The sequence below is a fragment of the Gasterosteus aculeatus genome, chromosome 10 (genome assembly GCF_964276395.1).
Source record: "Gasterosteus aculeatus chromosome 10, fGasAcu3.hap1.1, whole genome shotgun sequence".
Lineage (NCBI taxonomy): Eukaryota > Metazoa > Chordata > Actinopteri > Perciformes > Gasterosteidae > Gasterosteus > Gasterosteus aculeatus.
In genome coordinates, this window is record NC_135697.1 from 15,627,625 (window position 1) to 15,647,397 (window position 19,773).

General features: G+C 39.7%; 2 protein-coding genes and 1 long non-coding RNA gene across 3 annotated transcripts in view; 2 read left to right on the forward strand and 1 right to left on the reverse strand.

Annotated features, from left to right (window-relative positions):
• LOC120826605 (CMP-N-acetylneuraminate-beta-galactosamide-alpha-2,3-sialyltransferase 1) overlaps window positions 1-13,564 on the forward strand; it is a 45,610-nt gene extending 32,046 nt beyond the window's left edge. Inside the window, exons 2-7 of the mRNA XM_078081862.1 lie at window positions 10,803-11,080; window positions 11,556-11,752; window positions 11,853-12,032; window positions 12,288-12,312; window positions 12,414-12,533; window positions 12,667-13,564. Coding sequence (XP_077937988.1) covers window positions 10,853-11,080; window positions 11,556-11,752; window positions 11,853-12,032; window positions 12,288-12,312; window positions 12,414-12,533; window positions 12,667-12,834 — 918 coding nt within the window. The 5' untranslated portion in view covers window positions 10,803-10,852 and the 3' untranslated portion in view covers window positions 12,835-13,564. The remainder of the gene's footprint in view (window positions 1-10,802; window positions 11,081-11,555; window positions 11,753-11,852; window positions 12,033-12,287; window positions 12,313-12,413; window positions 12,534-12,666) is intronic.
• On the forward strand, window positions 2,478-5,236 carry LOC120815543 (CMP-N-acetylneuraminate-beta-galactosamide-alpha-2,3-sialyltransferase 1-like). The gene is made up of 6 exons (XM_040170309.2): window positions 2,478-2,756; window positions 3,220-3,416; window positions 3,517-3,696; window positions 3,952-3,976; window positions 4,078-4,197; window positions 4,331-5,236. Exons 1-6 carry the CDS (start codon window positions 2,529-2,531, stop codon window positions 4,496-4,498), a joined length of 918 nt encoding a protein of 305 aa, XP_040026243.2. The 5' UTR covers window positions 2,478-2,528; the 3' UTR covers window positions 4,499-5,236.
• A 3,758-nt stretch (window positions 13,565-17,322) lies between the features above and the next one.
• Window positions 17,323-19,414, reverse strand: LOC120826943 (uncharacterized). Its single transcript, XR_005713320.2, has 2 exons — window positions 19,242-19,414; window positions 17,323-18,505 (listed from the first exon to the last, which is right to left on the reverse strand). It is a non-coding gene; the product is annotated as an uncharacterized LOC120826943 (long non-coding RNA).
• Window positions 19,415-19,773: the final 359 nt, after the last annotated feature.

The window sequence follows — 19,773 nt, forward strand, 5'->3', positions numbered from 1 at the left end:
ATAGAATAAAACCACCGGCTACTTGTTGAACCTCTGGACCAGAACACACACCAACGGAGCAAAATAAGTCTTTTAGACTCTAAACTCAGAATTAGTAAGTACGTTTAAGATCTTTTAAGGTAAGACAAAACTAAAACACTAATACTAATAACTGATGATGAATCATGGCAAAAATTATAATACTAACAAAATTACAATAACTTTAATTTTGATTAATAATCAATCGAGTGAATAAAAAATAAATATGTTATTAATCTGTACAGCAGGCACAAACGTCTGATGTTCTGATGATGCTGGCTCTCGAATGCCAAACTGCTTTGTGCTTTTGATGATTATTTGTTCAAACAACCTATTTGACAGTTTTCCTTATTTATAAATGTGAACAGCGGTGAAATACTCAGTCAAGTGTAATTTACAACGCTCGAGGTATCATTCCAGTTATGATGATGAATTAAACTAATTCACATTCACCACCGGAGCGCAGAGGAGAGAGCAAACAGACACTTGGTCAGCTACTTTTAATATCCACCCATCACGTTTCTAGTGGTCGGTAGTCATCAACTAAATTTGAGAAGAGCAGGATGTGAGGCTGAACTAGCTGCGCATTCAAGTGTGGATTATAAATGTATGAAAGTAAATTGCACCCTGGCAGAAATATCTACCAATTCTGTTTGTCATTTGTATAAATGGATATAACCTACAATATTGAATAAACCTCGAATCCATTGATTTCATTGCAGTGGTTTCAGGTTTTTTATTGAGTGCGACACGTCTCTCAGTGAATATTGGAGCTGCGCCTAATTGTCCAATCATCAATCAACCCTATTGTAATGTTCACTCGTCAAATCTGACATGTGGGGTTAACATTTATTATTCACATTTAAATGTAACATTTAGATTTAGATTTACATTCATATTTAACATGTATATTTACATTTAACATTTAACATTTACCATTCATAATTATATTTAACATTTATATTTAACTTTTTTTTAACATTTAACATTCATATTATTTAACATCTTTGTGTGACTGCCGAACATTATCCTTGGAAAAGTCAGTCAAGTGTAATGAAGTGCATGAATTTACATGAATTTCTCTCTAAATGTTTTAAAAAGTGACATATGAATATTATTGCTTTTTTGTTCACATGAAAATGATAAATGTAGTAAAACTGCGCAGGATGTGAGAACGTGCGACATTTTACAAACGGCGCGCCATCCTCCTCATGCAAGTTCCATGTAACGTTAAATGAGTGTCTTCGTGACCATGTGTTTGCCGTAAATGTTTTTTTCTAGATTACTTGATTGAGAATCTGGCATAACACAGCGACTTTCAATTAGCGCAAATGAAGTGATGTGCGTCTTAATGAGAGGCTTTAGAAATGAACACAAAGGGATTCGGTATTTGCTCATAAAGCCGGAAAAAACGGGTCATTTGGCCAATGTTTAGATAACCGACCAATGCCAGTTCTGTAAAATGGGTTCTGGTTTGATTTGTTTAAGTTATGTAGCATGCCGGTGAATAAATATGTCCCGGCAGGTCACGTGATCTGAAGGCACCTTCGATCATATTGTAATGAACTGACATGTTGTCGAGGTTACACATTAAGAGTTTGTACTTCATAGGATTTTTTTCCCTTACATTATTTTTATACTTTAAGTAGTTTTAAAACAAGTACTTTTATACTTTTACTTAAGTGATAAGTATTTTTAAACCCTAGTATCTATACTTCTACTTGAGTAATGAATGTGAATACTTTTGACACCTTTGCTGATTCCCAGCGTTGTGGCTGCTGCCACTTTTGGGGCTGGCCTGAGCCCACCTAAGACATGCAGACATGCGGAGGGGCTCAAGGCGAGGCCATGCCCCATGGCCCCCCTGGCCCTCTATGGGTCAGCTGCAACTGTACCACATACCTGCACAACAAACTTGTCTTTGTATAAAAACCTATGTAAGTTATTAATAGAGAAATTTGCTTTTCCCTTTTAGATTGTCAAAATGGAGAGATGCAGCTGATATACAACCTTTTACTCAAGATTATTAGCAAAAAGCTACCTCCAGTTTTCAAACCTATTTGTATTCCACTATATGCTTTTCATGCCCTGCGGTGATATTTCTTGAGCAGTATTTGGATCATTTACACCAGAGCACAAACCACATCCAAGGGCAATTCAACTTTAGGGGCAATGAAAAAAAACTCAGGATAGAAAGAAAACATGGCAACGGTAGAGCGTCTTTCAGAGAAGTTCTCTAAATTGAAGCGGCCCGAGCTGTCAAACAAAGCGTGTTAGCACTGAGAAGAAGTGAACATTGTGGGAAGAGGCTCAAACTTAACTCCACCTCAATCAAGTATAATACTTGCTGTTAAAGTGAAGTAAAAGATTGATGAAATTGTGATTACAATTACACACATTAATTAAACCTACTTTAATACCTTCCGTCACTGACCATTATCCTTTTGTATTTCACCCCAGGCTTTATCTACAGGTTGGAGCGGCTTCCCATTCACACTGCCGCACCGAAGATGAAAACAAAAGCGCGCCTGCTCATTTTATTTTTGAGTGTTTCTGGCGTCTGTGTTTTTTGGAGAGAAGTGTCACAATACGTTCCGCCTCAGGAACAAAGATCCTGTGCTTGTGACCGATGTCTATTTGAAAATGATACGTTGGCCATTGAGCGTTTGAGGAAGTTTCCACAACCATTTTTATCCAGCAACTACAGTCTGCCAGAAGAGGATTTCAAATGGTGGAGGGTAAGTTGTGACCTAACAACATAACAGTCTCTCAACCTGCAGCTCAAATCCAGATCGGAAAGTAAAATACCTTCACGTTTGACAGTCGCATTTTGGGGATTCTCTCAGCTGTGTTATCCCCTGTGCTCCTTACCGGCCTGGGACCACTAGTAGTGATTTATGTATAAAACGGTAGCTTGTAGATGCACACTCACTGTCATTACCTGCGCACGCAGCGTACACACAAGCAACCCACTGCATGATCCTCCTGGAGGAAATAATACATTCAATTAATGATTATTTATTTGTCAGAGGCATAATCCCTCAATTTAGTTCATGCAGGAGAAAATACAACATTCATGCCTTTAACAATATGAACAAATCCTTCAAAAATGTTTTCTGGCTCTCAATATCATAACTTACAGTGTGTAGTTTGTATGATTCCTTTGGTCTAACGGCTAGTAATGTTTGGTGCTCCTGACAGGTCATACAGCGTGGAGGCGGTAACATCAGTGAATACAGAAGAAACATGTCCAGGGTTTTTCAGCTGATCCCAGACAACCCTCCTCTTGAAGCATCCATCCCCGGATATTGCAGGACTTGTGCTGTGGTGGGAAACTCGCGTAATTTGTTAAAATCACATTATGGACCTTTCATAGATTTCCAGGACTACGTCATAAGGTAAATGAGCTGAGACAAGCATAAATGTCAGAATTAAGTGTCCTAATGCTTTTTCCTGAAAATAACACTGACTTAAAATACATCCCTTTGTACCATTTAGAATCAACAGGGGTCGTTCCAAAGGCTTTGAATCCGATGTCGGGAACAGAACAACTCATCATGTCATGTACCTGGAGAGTGCTTCTCAGTTAGATAACACCACTCGTCCGGTGCTGTTTATCTTTAAGATGAGGGATCTTCAATGGATTACGAGGGTCCTCAGCACACAACCTTCTGGAAAGTGAGTCATGTTTTTCATTTCAGCTCTAGTCTAGATGATGCGGTTTGTCTTCTGAAGCTGATGTTCCAGCCTGCTAAAGTCCACCAGCAGTACTGATGGAGGGGTTGTGTTTCATTTGTGGTGAACAGTAAATCCATAACATTCAGGGCCACATAACATGTCACTGTTATCCGTTCATTATATCTTTGCTTTACTTACATGCAACCAATAGATGTTTGAGTTTGACATGTCATGCTTCTTTTCACACGTGCCAAGAAAATCCTTATTCAACAAGGATTTGGTGAGTATTATTTTATATGTATTCAACAATAAAAACGTTATATGCTCCAGAGGTAATGGTTGATAAAATACATTGAAAGACTAATTCTGATTTCACAACAGGCGATGGTTGTTAACCCAGCTTTTATGAGGAATATTCATCAAGTGTGGCTGCAAAAGAAGGGCGCTTATGCCTCCACCGGCTTCATGGCTTTGGCTCTTGCCCTGCATATTTGTGACGAGGTAAGTTCAGTTTTAAATGGAGTGAATGTTGTTACTCGCTGATGATTTACAAGTGGAAGCTAATTTCGATGAAGAACAAATAATCTTATGTTATTTAGCAAGACTCATTGAATTGCTTACCGATGGTTTCCAGGTCCATGTGTTTGGTTTTGGAGCAGACAGTGATGGAAACTGGAGTCATTACTGGGATAAAGTCCCCAACAAAAAAATAAAAACTGGTGGACATCCTGGTAAAGTAGAGTATGAAATGATCGAGGAGCTGGCAAGTCATCAAGTACTCAAATTCTATACAGGGTGGTAATTGAATGGATGAAATGAATGCGAAGGAAGGCCATACAAATTAACTATAAATGGCTAAAGGAAAAGTCTTTGGAAGGTTCTGAGTAGAAGTGGATGAAGCTATGGCTTATAGTTTTCCATTTATTATTATTCATTTATAAAGACTCATCCGACCAGGCAATGTTTTTACTACCTTTGATTGGGAAATTTTGGTGAGCCTTTGCACATTGTAGTTTCAGTTTCAAACAAATTGTGATTCGTTACAGATGTATTCATGTTGTTGTACATATATTCATGTATTTTCCTTTCAGGAGAATAAACCTGTAAGGGTAATGTGGTGGTTAGTTTTGTCACCTCATAGCAAGAAGGTCTTGGGTTCGACTCCGCTCAGTGGCCTTCCTATGTGGAGTCTTCATGTTCTCCCTGTGTCTATGTGGGTTCTCTCCGGGTAATCTGGCTTTCTCCCACAGTCTGAAGACATGCTCTGGGGATCAGGTTGATTGGTATTGCTGAAATGTCCCGTGAGTGTGAATGGTTGTTTGTTTCCGTTAGCCTTGTGTTTGGCTGGCGACCACGTCTCTTGGCCAAACCTTGCGTACAGGATAAGCGGTTTGAAGATGGATGGGAGTCAACTACATGTGACGCAGGAACTCTGTTCCTCTTTTTGTACACTGGGTGGTCCACTAAACAGTAACGGATTGTTTATACCTACCGGGACCTGTTGCATGTCAAGAATGGAATAAATTGCTTCTAAAAACGTAACCGTGGACTAAATCTAATGTTACCCACACAACTTTACGGGAACCGCAACAGGCAGAGAGGACTCATCACCGGCGTGTCATCCAGGTTATTCCAGAGGTAGATGCAGCTCATCGAAAGTTGACGGAGCTCCTTTAAAATACCTACACATTGAATGAAAGATTTCCAACCATGAGACATTTTAAACATACGTCCCCAAAAGGGATTTTCTCCAATATGCAGTTCTCATTAAAACACTTCAGAATCTATGAAAATGAACATTAAAGTTCATCTCTATGTTACATTACATTACATTACAGGTCATTTAGCAGACGCTTTTATCCAAAGCGACTTACATTACACTTTAAACCCATGGCGTTTTCACATTTTTGCCCGGGGAGCAATTAGGGGTTAGGTGTCTTGCTCAGGGACACTTCGACATGGAACATGGGGCAGCCTGGAATCGAAACAACAACCTTGTGCTTCCCAGCACACCTTCTCTAACCCCTCTAACCCCTGCGCCACGACGATGGGTCAAGTCTACTAGTGTTCACATTGAATGTCGTACAGACACGTTGAAGTGATGTCACAAACCTCTGTATTAATAATACATTAAAGAATTAGATTGGTGACTTTGTCAATGCCAAAACCATACGATTGTTTGGAATTGAGTGTTGAATCTCTCAACTAAATAACCAATGAATTCTACTGGAAAAATTAAGACACCAAGAATTAAAATGGCCACGAGAGGATGGTTAATTTTCAAAATAAAACAGGAAATCATGGACAACCTGATTAAGACAGCTTCCTGACAACAACGGTTTATTAAATGAACTCTTCAAAATGAGTCTATAAAAAGATTAAATACTGTTCACTTAATATCGCTACCAAACAAAACCAACAACAATAGACCATGTGGGATTAACCTGTAACATTCGGGAGGTCAATGTAAAGGTGTCAACCATAAAGTAAAAGGCACAAAATAAAACAATAACACTTCATAGAAACCAATCAAATCACAGCAAATAAGAGGACTAAAACAAACCATACAACAAACACATGCAAGATGGCTGTTCTATCTTCAGCACAGCAGCGACCCCCACAAGAAAATTAAACATAAAAAGGCCCATGCAATTGCTTATTGAAAAGCCTACCATATACTAAATAGGGGAAAACACTGGTAGTCCTTAATGCCTGTCTAAAACAAAAGAAACACATCTACATTTAAAAGAAAACTTTACCCAACATTTCATGTTGCATGCATTCAGGGAGTACATCTACCTGCCTGGACCTGCTCACAGTCCCTTCCCCCCACTGGGACAGGTGATTGAGGTAATTGCCCCTTGCCAAGTCACCACGGTAACAACGCACCTGCCTGTAAATGCCCTGTAACGAGCTCCGAGGGCAGAGAGAGAGAGACAAAAAACTAATGAAACATAATCAATGATTATGACAAAAGTAATATAGATATCAACAAGCTGTTTCTTTATAAAATAGTTTAGACATTTGTCAACATTTTAAAGTTTAAATGGTGTCTGTAGCTGAAAGATTGGCAAAGCAAGAAAATGTGAAAGTTGAAGAAGTTAAGGAGGATTTCAAAACGAACTCCATTGGAAAACCATGTTAAAATATTGATGATTGTTAATTTATAGAAATGCAAGCAGAAGAGGTAGAAAGCATTATCCATTGGCATTCATTTCATTTTGGAAATGAAAAGTAGAATTGTTATAGATATGTCTTGCCTGATCAGACTGTAAACCACTTAGTTATTTTGAGTTTAAAGTCTAAAATACAAAAATTGCCGGCAGAACTTGTGATTTGGAAGAGGTGTCTCCGTTGGTGTGCGTTCTGGTCCGTAAGTCTGCGGAGGTTCAACAAGTGTTTGGTCTTATTCAACTGTGACTCAGCATCGTGCACAGATGTCAGGAGGAACGCCAAGCACGTGCACAGACATTTTGGGGGGCAGGTGCTCAAACCAAAACAAAAGGGCACCCATCGCCAAAATTATTCATGAAATTAATAATAAAATAAATACATAAAAACCACAGGAGGATATTTGCCTTTGGAGTCTCTCTTATATAAGATAAATTCATTTGACATTTTCTTGTACTGTTTTCTGACAGTTGAAGTATAAATATACTAATAATATACCACAATATACCTCACCAGACATGTAGCTCAACTTAAGACCTACCTTTCATTTCAATAATTAAATTAAATTAAACAAAATTAGTGAAATTGTCTAATTTGTGAAACAGTAAAACTGCCTTTAAATGCTCTGCCTGTATCTCTCTCTTCGTTAAAATGTCATATAACAACATTATCAACTTTGCATGTGGGCGGTGATTAGAGCTCAGTGGCCTTTCTGTGTGGAGTCTGCATGTTCTCCCCGTGTGTGCGTGGGTTCTCCCACAGTCCAGAGACATGCTCTGGGGATCAGGTTGATTGATGACTCTAAAGCAGTGGTCCCCAACCCTTTTTACCTCACGGACCGGTTGGGGGGGGGGGGGGGGGGGGGGTAGTAGAAACTGCCGTGCACGGTAAAAAGACAAGATAAACGCCTGGTGACGCGTGGGGAATATGTCAGAGGGACGAGCGCAAATAATTAGGAGAAAATCCGGTCAATTTTCAAAATAAAACATTTTTTAGTAAAAAAAAAAAATATATATATATATATATATATATATATATATATATATATAAAAAAATATATATATATATATATATGTATATATATATTTTTTTTTACCAAAATCGTTGTTTTGCGTTGGTCTCCAAACGCATTTTAGTTGATTTCCCAACAGACGGAGGGCAAGCCCACAACTTGGCAGGTCAGTGGTGTGCAGACTTCAACTCGGCTGGCCCGCCTTGGCACCAATTTCCAGAGATCTCTGATGCTTGTTTTAACTGACGTCATGTTTTTAGGTTAAGTGCAATCTGATCATAAAGTTAGGGTTATAAAGGTGTTTTGCAACCAACCATCATCCTGGAAAAAGACTGAGCAGCTTCATTCCAGCTCCCTGTAAAGATTAGAGTGGATTAGACTGTACAATTATATTGTCTTATTTAACCATTGCTTAATGCAGCTGGAACTTCCCCCTGCACATCCGTAGTGTAGAAGAAACATCGTACAATCTGCTGAAAGTAAATGTTGTACAGCAAATCATAAGTATACCATTGCGTTACCCTATGGTTGAATGCACTTATTGTTAGTCACTTTGGATAACAGCGTCAGCTAAATGACATGACATGTAATGTAATGTAATAAGAATAAGAATTGTCTGCCTTAACATCGTAACAAGCAGGCGGTCCCTGCGTGCCTGTCCGGTAACAGACATCAGCTTTCACACGCACCTTACTTTGTGAGACAGACAGGCACCTGACGTCTATGAACAGCACTGCGTCTCATAAATGATAGAATAAAACCACCGGCTACTTGTTGAACCTCTGGACCAGAACACACACCAACGGAGACACCACCTCCAAAATAAGTCTTTTAGACTTTAAACTAAGTACGTTTAACGTCTTTTACGGTAAGACAAAACTAATACTAATAACTGATGATGAATAATGCCAACCATCATAATACTAATGACTGGAATGTACTCATTACACTTTTTGTTATAACAGCAACGCAATTACAATAACTTTATTTTTGATTAATAATCAATCGCGTTATTAAATATGTTATTAATTTGTACAGCAGGCACAAACGTCTGATGTTCTGATGATGCTGGCTCTCGAATGCCAAACTGCTTTGTACTTTTGATGATTATTTGTTCAAACAACCTATTTGACAGTTTTCCTTATTTATAAATGTGAACAGCGGTGAAATACTCAGTCAAGTGTAATTTACAACGCTCGAGGTATCATTCCAGTTATGATGATGAATTAAACTAATTCACATTCACCACCGGAGCGCAGAGGAGAGAGCAAACAGACACTCGGTCAGCTACTTTTAATATCCACCCATCACGTTTCTAGTGGTCGGTAGTCATCATCTAAATTTGAGAAGAGCAGGATGTGAGGCTGAACTAGCTGCGCATTCAAGGGTGAATCATAAATGTATGAAACTAAATTGCACCCTGGCAGAAATATCTACCAATCCTGTTTGTCATTTGTATAAATGGCTATAACCGACAATATTGAATAAACCTCGAATCCATTGATTTTATTGCAGTGGTTGCAGGTTTTTTATTGAGTGTGACACGTCTCTCAGTGAATATTGGAGCTGCGTCTAATTGTCCAATCACCAATCAACCCTATTATAATGTTCAGTCGTCAAATCTGACATGTGGGGTTAACATTTATTATTCACATTTAAATGTAACATTTAGATTTACATTTAACATTTACATTCATATTTAACATGTATATTTACATTTAACATTTACCATTCATAATTATATTTAACATTTATATTTAACTTTTTTTTACGTTTAACATTTATATTATTTAACATGGGTGGCACGGTGGCGTGGTGGTTAGCACTGTTGCCTCACAGCAAGAAGGTCCTGGGTTCAATTCCGCCCAGTGGCCTTTCTGTGTGGAGTCTGCATGTTCTCCCTGTGTCTGCGTGGGTTCTCTCCGGGTTCTAAATATGTCCCGGCAGGTCACGTGATCTGAAGGCACCTTCGATCATATTGTAATGAACTGACATGTTGTCGAGGTTACACATTAAGAGTTTGTACTTCATAGAATTTGTTTCCCTTACATTACTTTTATACTTTAAGTAGTTTTAAAACAAGTACTTTTATACTTTTACTTAAGTGATAAGTATTTTTAAACCCTAGTATCTATATTTCTACTTGAGTAATGAATGTGAATACTTTTGACACCTTTGCTGATTCCCAGCGTTGTGGCTGCTGCCACTTTTGGGGCTGGCCTGAGCCCACCTAAGACATGCAGACATGCGGAGGGGCTCAAGGCGAGGCCATGCCCCTTGGCCCTCCGTGGCCCTCTATGGGCCAGCTGCAACTGTAACACATACCTGCATAACAAACTTGTCTTTGTATAAGAACCTATGTAAGTTATTAATAGAGAAATTTGCTTTTCCCTTTTAGATTGTCAAAATGGAGAGATGCAGCAGATATACAACCTTTTACTCAAGATTATTAGCAAAAAGCTACCTCCAGTTTTTAAACCTATTTGTATTCCACTATATGCTTTTCATGCCCTGCGGTGATATTTCTTGAGCAGTATTTGGATCATTTACACCAGAGCACAAACCACATCCAAGGGCGATTCAACTTTAGGGGCAAAAAAAAAAAAAACTCAGGATAGAAAGAAAACATGGCAAAAACAAGCTTCTCTTCCATTTTACTACAGTGACGGCAACGGCAGAGCATCTTTCAGAGAAGTTCTCTAAATTGAAGCGGCCCGAGCTGTCAAACAAAGCGTGTTAGCACTGAGAAGAAGTGAACATTGTGGAAAAAGGCTCAAACTTAACTCCACCTCAATCAAGTATAATACTTGCTGTTAAAGTGAAGTAAAAGATTGATGGAATTGTAATTACAATTACACACATTAATTAAACCTACTTTAATACCTTCCGTCACTGACCATTATCCTTTTGTATTTCACCACAGCCTTTAGCCACAGGTTGGAGCGGCTTCCCATTCACACTGCCGCACCCAAGATGAAAACAAAAGCTCGCCTGCTCATTTTATTTTTGAGTGTTTCTGGCGTCTGTGTTTTTTGGAGAGAAGTGTCACAATACGTTCCGCCTCAGGAACAAAGATCCTGTGCTTGTGACCGATGTCTATTTGAAAATGATACGTTGGCCATTGAGCGTTTGAGGAAGTTTCCACAACCATTTTTATCCAGCAACTACAGTCTGCCAGAAGAGGATTTCAAATGGTGGAGGGTAAGTTGTGACCTAACAACATAACAGTCTCTCAACCTGCAGCTCAAATCCAGATCGGAAAGTAAAATATCTTCACGTTTGACAGTCGCATTTTGGGGATTCTCTCAGCTGTGTTATCCCCTGTGCTCCTTACCGGCCTGGGACCACTAGTAGTGATTTAGGTATAAAACGGTAGCTTGTAGATGCACACTCACTTATGCACTCACTGTCATTACCTGCGCACGCAGCGTACACACAAGCAACCCACTGCATGATCCTCCTGGAGGAAATAATACATTCAATTAATGATTATTTATTTGTCAGAGGCATAATCCCTCAATTTAGTTCATGCAGGAGAAAATACAACATTCATGCCTTTAACAATATGAACAAATCCTTCAAAAATGTTTTCTGGCTCTCAATATCATAACTTACAGTGTGTAGTATGTATGATTCCTTTGGTCTAACGGCTAGTAATGTTTGGTGCTCCTGACAGGTCATACAGCGTGGAGGCGGTAACATCAGTGAATACAGAAGAAACATGTCCAGGGTTTTTCAGCTGATCCCAGACAACCCTCCTCTTGAAGCATCCATCCCCGGATATTGCAGGACTTGTGCTGTGGTGGGAAACTCCCGTAATTTGTTAAAATCACATTATGGACCTTTCATAGATTTCCAGGACTACGTCATAAGGTAAATGAGCTGAGACAAGCATAAATGTCAGAATTAAGTGTCCTAATGCTTTTTCCTGAAAATAACACTGACTTAAAATACATCCCTTTGTACCATTTAGAATCAACAGGGGTCGTTCCAAAGGCTTTGAATCCGATGTCGGGAACAGAACAACTCATCATGTCATGTACCTGGAGAGTGCTTCTCAGTTAGATAACACCACTCGTCCGGTGCTGTTTATCTTTAAGATGAGGGATCTTCAATGGATTACGAGGGTCCTCAGCACACAACCTTCTGGAAAGTGAGTCATGTTTTTCATTTCAGCTCTAGTCTAGATGATGCGGTTTGTCTTCTGAAGCTGATGTTCCAGCCTGCTAAAGTCCACCAGCAGTACTGATGGAGGGGTTGTGTTTCATTTGTGGTGAACAGTAAATCCATAACATTCAGGGCCACATAACATGTCACTGTTATCCGTTCATTATATCTTTGCTTTACTTACATGCAACCAATAGATGTTTGAGTTTGACATGTCATGCTTCTTTTCACACGTGCCAAGAAAATCCTTATTCAACAAGGATTTGGTGAGTATTATTTTATATGTATTCAACAATAAAAACGTTATATGCTCCAGAGGTAATGGTTGATAAAATACATTGAAAGACTAATTCTGATTTCACAACAGGCGATGGTTGTTAACCCAGCTTTTATGAGGAATATTCATCAAGTGTGGCTGCAAAAGAAGGGCGCTTATGCCTCCACCGGCTTCATGGCTTTGGCTCTTGCCCTGCATATTTGTGACGAGGTAAGTTCAGTTTTAAATGGAGTGAATGTTGTTACTCGCTGATGATTTACAAGTGGAAGCTAATTTCGATGAAGAACAAATAATCTTATGTTATTTAGCAAGACTCATTGAATTGCTTACCGATGGTTTCCAGGTCCATGTGTTTGGTTTTGGAGCAGACAGTGATGGAAACTGGAGTCATTACTGGGATAAAGTCCCCAACAAAAAAATAAAAACTGGTGGACATCCTGGTAAAGTAGAGTATGAAATGATCGAGGAGCTGGCAAGTCATCAAGTACTCAAATTCTATAAGGGGTGGTAATTGAATGGATGAAATGAATGCGAAGGAAGGCCATACAAATTAACTATAAATGGCTAAAGGAAAAGTCTTTGGAAGGTTCTGAGTAGAAGTGGATGAAGCTATGGCTTATAGTTTTCCACTTATTATTATTCATTTATCAAGACTCATCAGACCAGGCAATGTTTTTACTATCGTTGATTGGGAAATTTTGGTGAGCCTTTGCACATTGTAGTTTCAGTTTCAAACAAATTGTGATTTGTTACAGATGTATTCATGTTGTTGTACATATATTCATGTATTTTCCTTTCAGGAGAATAAACCTGTAAGGGTAATGTGGTGGTTAGTTTTGTCACCTCATAGCAAGAAGGTCTTGGGTTCGACTCCGCTCAGTGGCCTTCCTATGTGGAGTCTTCATGTTCTCCCTGTGTCTATGTGGGTTCTCTCCGGGTAATCTGGCTTTCTCCCACAGTCTGAAGACATGCTCTGGGGATCAGGTTGATTGGTATTGCTGAAATGTCCCGTGAGTGTGAATGGTTGTTTGTCTCTTGTGTTTGGCTGGCGACCACGTCTCTTGGCCAAACCTTGTGTGCAGGATAAGCGGTTTGAAGATGGATGGGAGTCAACTACATGTGATGTAGGAACTCTGTTCCCCTTTTTGTACACTGGGTGGTCCACTAAACAGTAACAGATTGTTTATACCTACCAGGACCTGTTGCATGTCAAGAATGGAATAAATTGATTCTAAAAACGTAACCGTGGACTAGATCTAATGTTACCCACACAACATTACGGGAACCGCAACAGGCAGAGAGGACTCATCACCGGCGTGTCATCCAGGTTATTCCAGAGGTAGATACAGCTCATCGAAAGTTGACTGAGCTCCTTTAAAATACCTACACATTGAATGAAAGATTTCCAACCATGAGACATTTTAAACATACGTCCCCAAAAGGGATTTTCTCCAATATGCAGTTCTCATTAAAACACTTCAGAATCTATGAAAATGAACATTAAAGTTCATCTCTATGTTGGGTCAAGTCTACTAGTGTTCACATTAAATGTTGTACAGACACGTTGAAGTGATGTCACAAACCTCTGTATTAATAATACATTAAAGAATTAGATTGGTGACTTTGTCAATGCCAAAACCATACGATTGTTTGGAATTGAGTGTTGAATCTCTCAACTAAATAACCAATGAATTCTACTGGAAAAATTAAGACACCAAGAATTAAAATGCCACGAGAGGATGGTTAATTTTCAAAATAAAACAGGAAATCATGGACAACCTGATTAAGACAGCTTCATGACAACTACGGTTTATTAAATGAACTCTTCAAAATGAGTCTATAAAAAGATTAAATACTGTTCACTTAATATCGCTACCAAACAAAACCAACAACAATAGACCATGTGGGATTAACCTGTAACATTCGGGAGGTCAATGTAAAGGTGTCAACCATAAAGTAAAAGGCACAAAATAAAACAATAACACTTCATAGAAACCAATCAAATCACAGCAAATAAGAGGACTAAAACAAACCATACAACAAACACATGCAAGATGGCTGTTCTATCTTCAGCACAGCAGCGACCCCCACAAGAAAATTAAACATAAAAAGGCCCATGCAATTGCTTATTGAAAAGCCTACCATATACTAAATAGGGGAAAACACTGGTAGTCCTTAATGCCTGTCTAAAACAAAAGAAACACATCTACATTTAAAAGAAAACTTTACCCAACATTTCATGTTGCATGCATTCAGGGAGTACATCTACCTGCCTGGACCTGCTCACGGTCCCTTCCCCCCACTGGGACAGGTGATTGAGGTAATTGCCCCTTGCCAAGTCACCACGGTAACAACGCACCTGCCTGTAAATGCCCTGTAACGAGCTCCGAGGGCAGAGAGAGAGAGACAAAAAACGAATGAAACACAATCAGTGATTATGACAAAAGTAATATAGATATCAACAAGCGGTTTCTTTATAAAATAGTTTAGACATTTGTCAACATTTTAAAGTTTAAATGGTGTCTGTAGCTGAAAGATTGGCAAAGCAAGAAAATGTGAAAGTTGAAGAAGTTAAGGAGGATTTCAAAACGAACTCCATTGGAAAACCATGTTAAAATATTGATGATTGTTAATTTATAGAAATGCAAGCAGAAGAGGTAGAAAGCATTATCCATTGGCATTCATTTCATTTTGGAAATGAAAAGTAGAATTGTTATAGATATGTCTTGCCTGATCAGACTGTAAACCACTTAGTTATTTTGAGTTTAAAGTCTAAAATACAAAAATTGCCGGCAGAACTTGTGATTTGGAAGAGGCGTCTCCGTTGGTGTGCGTTCTGGTCCGTAAGTCTGAGGAGGTTCAACAAGTGTTTGGTCTTATTCAACTGTGACTCAGCATCGTGCACAGATGTCAGGAGGAACGCCAAGCACGTGCACAGACATTTTGGGGGGCAGGTGCTCAAACCAAAACAAAAGGGCACACATCGCCAAAATTATTCATGAAATTAATAATAAAATAAATATATAAAAACCACAGGAGGATATTTGCCTTTGTAGTCTCTCTTATAAGATAAATTCATTTGACATTTTCTTGTACTGTTTTCTGACAGTTGAAGTATAAATATACTAATAATATACCACAATATACCTCACCAGACATGTAGCTCAACTTAAGACCTACCTTTCATTTCAATAATTGAATTAAATTAAACAAAACTAGTGAAATTGTCTAATTTGTGAAACAGTAAAACTGCCTGCCTGTATCTCTCTCTTCGTTAAAATGTCATATAACAACATTATCAAATTTGCATGTTTTATTTGTATTTATAATTATTTATAAACGCCTGGTGACGCGTGGGGAATATGTCAGAGGGACAAGCGCAAATAATTAGGAGAAAATACGGTCAATTTTCAAAATAAAACATTTTTCTGGAAAAAAAAAAAAAAATATATATATATATATATATATATAAGCTTTCTGTGGTGCGGCCCGGTACCAAACGGACCGGTACCGGTCCGCTACCCGGTGGTTGGGGACCACTGCTCTAAAGGTCACTGTGTACGCCGTCTCTCGCCCAACGTTGCCTGGGATAGACTCCAGCCCCCCTGTGACCCTGTGTGAAGGAAAAGTGGTCTGAAGATGGATGGATGGATCAACTTTACATGTCACGCTATCCTCTCAACAGGATAAAGCGAAGCACAGGTGTGACATCTACTGGTGAATCCACAGCATGATCGATACCGACACACAGTCATTGTCAGTGTGCAATGCGGAAAGTGAATAGATAGCTAATACAAAATATGAATATTATGTGAAAATATTTTGTCGAAACGTTTGTTTTTCACCATTTTTTTTTATGATTTAGCATTACATTTGGCAAATGTAATGCTAAATCATGACACCACAGCGTATTTTCTCATTAACTAATAATTGTCAGTTCATCCACAGTATGTGAAAAAGAAATACCTTTGGATTTGTGATATGTTCAGTTTTATTAATTTCAACATTGATTATGATACGTAGATTTGCACAACATGTCTTGAGTGTACACAACTCAAGTCAATGAAGGATCCTATTCATTAAAAAACATACTGCAGTTTACAAGCACTTGTCTTCATTGCAGAAGCACATGTGATGCCACAAATTCTGGTAAAAAATAAACTCTCTTTGTCGTTAACATCCTTCTTGGCTTAGGTCAATTTGACGGCAGGGCCGGGAGGTCTGATGGAGATGAACTGCAGGCGGTTTGATGGTGGCGCATGGAGAAGAGAGGATGCGCTGGGAACCACAAGGCTGGTGGTTCGAGCCCCAGCTGCTCCATGTCCCATGTCAAAGTGTCCCCGAGCAAGACACCTAACCCCTAATTGCTCCCTGGGCAAAAATATAAAAAGCCATGGGTTACAAATGCAATGTCTCTTTGGATAAAAGCATCAGCTAAATGTAATGTAATTAATAATTATCAACCATTTATGTGTAGCGGTTGTACTCTCTCTTGCGTTGTGTTTTTAGAATTATCACCAGGACACGGACCACATTCGGCGTCAATCGGCCGTTTATTTCGTGACGTTAAGACACCTGCCGAACATACAGGAGGTTAGCGTCTTCATAGACTACCTCGTGGCATCATAACTGTTAAACAAAAATAAAAGATATGAGCTAGTTGATATAGCATTGGCAAGGAGACTTTTCGACAGCCAATTTACCGGTTACACACCCTGCAGCAGACTAACTTTGTAGCTACAGGGTGTCGCACCCACGTCCGCGGGGACCCACTAGAGGGCACCCACGTGACACCCTGTCATGACTCTTAGCGATGGCAAGTGGAGTCAAACACCCGTTACATATGCCACAAAACTTATCTTTGGCAAATTTATGTTGAGTTTTGCAAAAATGGAAACCTTTTCTGGGAATTGAAGGGAATATATGGTAATTTAACTTGTCATATGCAGATATACATGCAAACATTTCTAATAGAAATTTGAAAAAAAATACATTTGACTCAATTTGGGTAGAACTTTATTCTTGTCTTGATCAAAAACAAAGAAAATAGGGTATTCGCTATGATTTTCCCTGAATCGGGTTGAGAGAATAAAATACTCTGTGTACAACAGCTACAACTAGATCCTTTGCAAAGAAACACGGCATGTGCTGCATTCCACACATCTTTAAAATAGTTTTGAATGTTGTTACGCGATACCTTTATTTTCCAATGCGCACTCTGTGGCCGCACGAGTGAGTGCACGTTCAGTGTACCTGGCAGTGTTTTCAAGAGATCAATGGAAAATGGTAAATGTAAAAAAATTAAATTAAAATTAAATTAAAATACGTTTCCGGCTCTTTGCAGCCCTAACCTTGACAGAGACGCATTGTTTATACGAGACAGTATGAGTCAAGGAACGCAAACACCAGGACATCCCGTCTTTAGGTTGGCTTGCATAGTTTTCATTTCAACAGGATGACTTTTTCGATGGCAGGACAGGAGGAAAAGAAGACTTCAGTGTATTAGGTCTTGAAAAACAAATAAGTGTTATTGACCATGAGGACCATGATGCTCGCTCAATGTCTGTGTCCCTTCCAGCCGGTTCAAGTAAACAACCTTCTCTCAGCCTCTGCTGCAATTGAAAACAGCTGAGTGTAGGATGTTTACATGAACTGAGTCAGAATAACTGATATCGAGGACATGGGTCACCAAATCTAAAAAGATTATGGTTAAAACGTGATCTACTGTTCACAAGTTACGACTCCTACTTGTAGTACAACCTCCGCGGACAAATAGGTCCGGATCGTAAAGAAGCAGGTCTGATAAATAAATACACATCTCGCTAGTGCTTCCATTTCTGTGGAGCTGGAGGCAGTTGGCAGCAGCAAACATCGGACTGAAAGCTCTGCAGATGGACAGCTTCCAGTCGGGGATGTTTACAGCCCCAAACTACCTTGTTCACGTGCACAGCCAGGGACAAACCCACAATGTTTACAGGTAATGGGAAATCTAGACAGCAGGAACTTGACATGTTGAGGGCCTTCCCTCTTATCCAAGATATCCCTCTGAGGAATGCTTCTGGCTGCAGGAGTAAATGGATAAGGGCAGGAAACCATATGGAAAATGGCCATTTGATCATGAAGACACGCCATCCGCAGTGGCTCCAGAGTCCAGCGTGAAGGCATCATGGTCTTGTATTTTCCTAAAACAAATGCAGATGAGGAGAAGTTAGCCTGACGTCCTTCCCAAACACACTGAGCATCTCTAACTGGGTAAACAAGCTGATGCTGAGGACAACTTTCAATGACAACGCACCGGGACATTCAACTGCTCACTGCCAGGTCTAATGATCTGTGAGCAACATTCATGATTTGCTATCAACTGCAAATAGTCAATAAAATGAAAACCTCAAAACTTTGTTCATCTGAATATATTTCTAAAATTTGCAAAGATGACGGAGCTAAGCTAGCTTGCTATGGCAGCAACTTTGAGCGTGGGCTGGCGATGACATTTGCTAACACTACGGTGGTAAACAGCCGTGAGAGTGTTGCGGTATAACGGTGCCGTTGGCGCAATGTCAGTGAAGTTACACAGCTGGGAAACCTTCGCTGTCGCAAGGCCAGCTGCCGTGTGCTAGCCCGAGCGACTGCAACGGACTGGAAAAGCTAACTTTAAATAGCAATGCTAGCCTAAACCGTCGCACGCCAATTGCTCCGACTGCACCAGTTTCGTTTGCGCACCGCTCAAAGTAAACTTTGTCCGAGCAGGCGGCCTTGGCAGAGCGGACGCCGTGCCGTGGTTAGCGCTAGCTCCGGTTAGCCAACGACCCGGGCTAGCAAGCTCGCTCACACAGCTAGCTGCAGTTAGCTTCTCTGTGACCCCCAACCTTCCGCTAACTGACGTTTCCTTACCGACGGGAAAAAAAACACGACCATTACCTGAGCACATTGGGCCGACGACCGCCGCACTCAATTGTTGTGGAGTTTGAATTGGTTTCGGTGATTTTCCGCCCGATTCTGTGCAGCCTGTTAAGTTTCCTTCCGTTTTCATTCACTTGTCTTTATTTTGACCTTTGGTTACTCGACACCAACACTGACGTCATCGTCATGGCAACTGAGTCCCCGCCCACCGTGAGCCTGGACCATGGATGTTATAACCTTGTGACGTCGTGGACACCGACTTGTTGACATTCAGCCATTTTAATGTAGTTTTATAGTCGTATGAAGTTGAAAAACCCGGTGTAATCAAATCCAAAGCGGTAGAGGAGTAACCAGTTGACCATCAACAGGAAGGAGAGTGTATCAGAAAAATAAATGTAAAAGTAGTCCAGTCAGTATGCAGAGAAAAAGTAAGTGTACGTGTTAAGCCCAGGACATAAAACTGGATTCAGAAATGAACAATACTGACTAGGTATTTCCCAGATTGGGATATACAACATAACCCTATAGCATGAGAGTAGCATCTAATCGT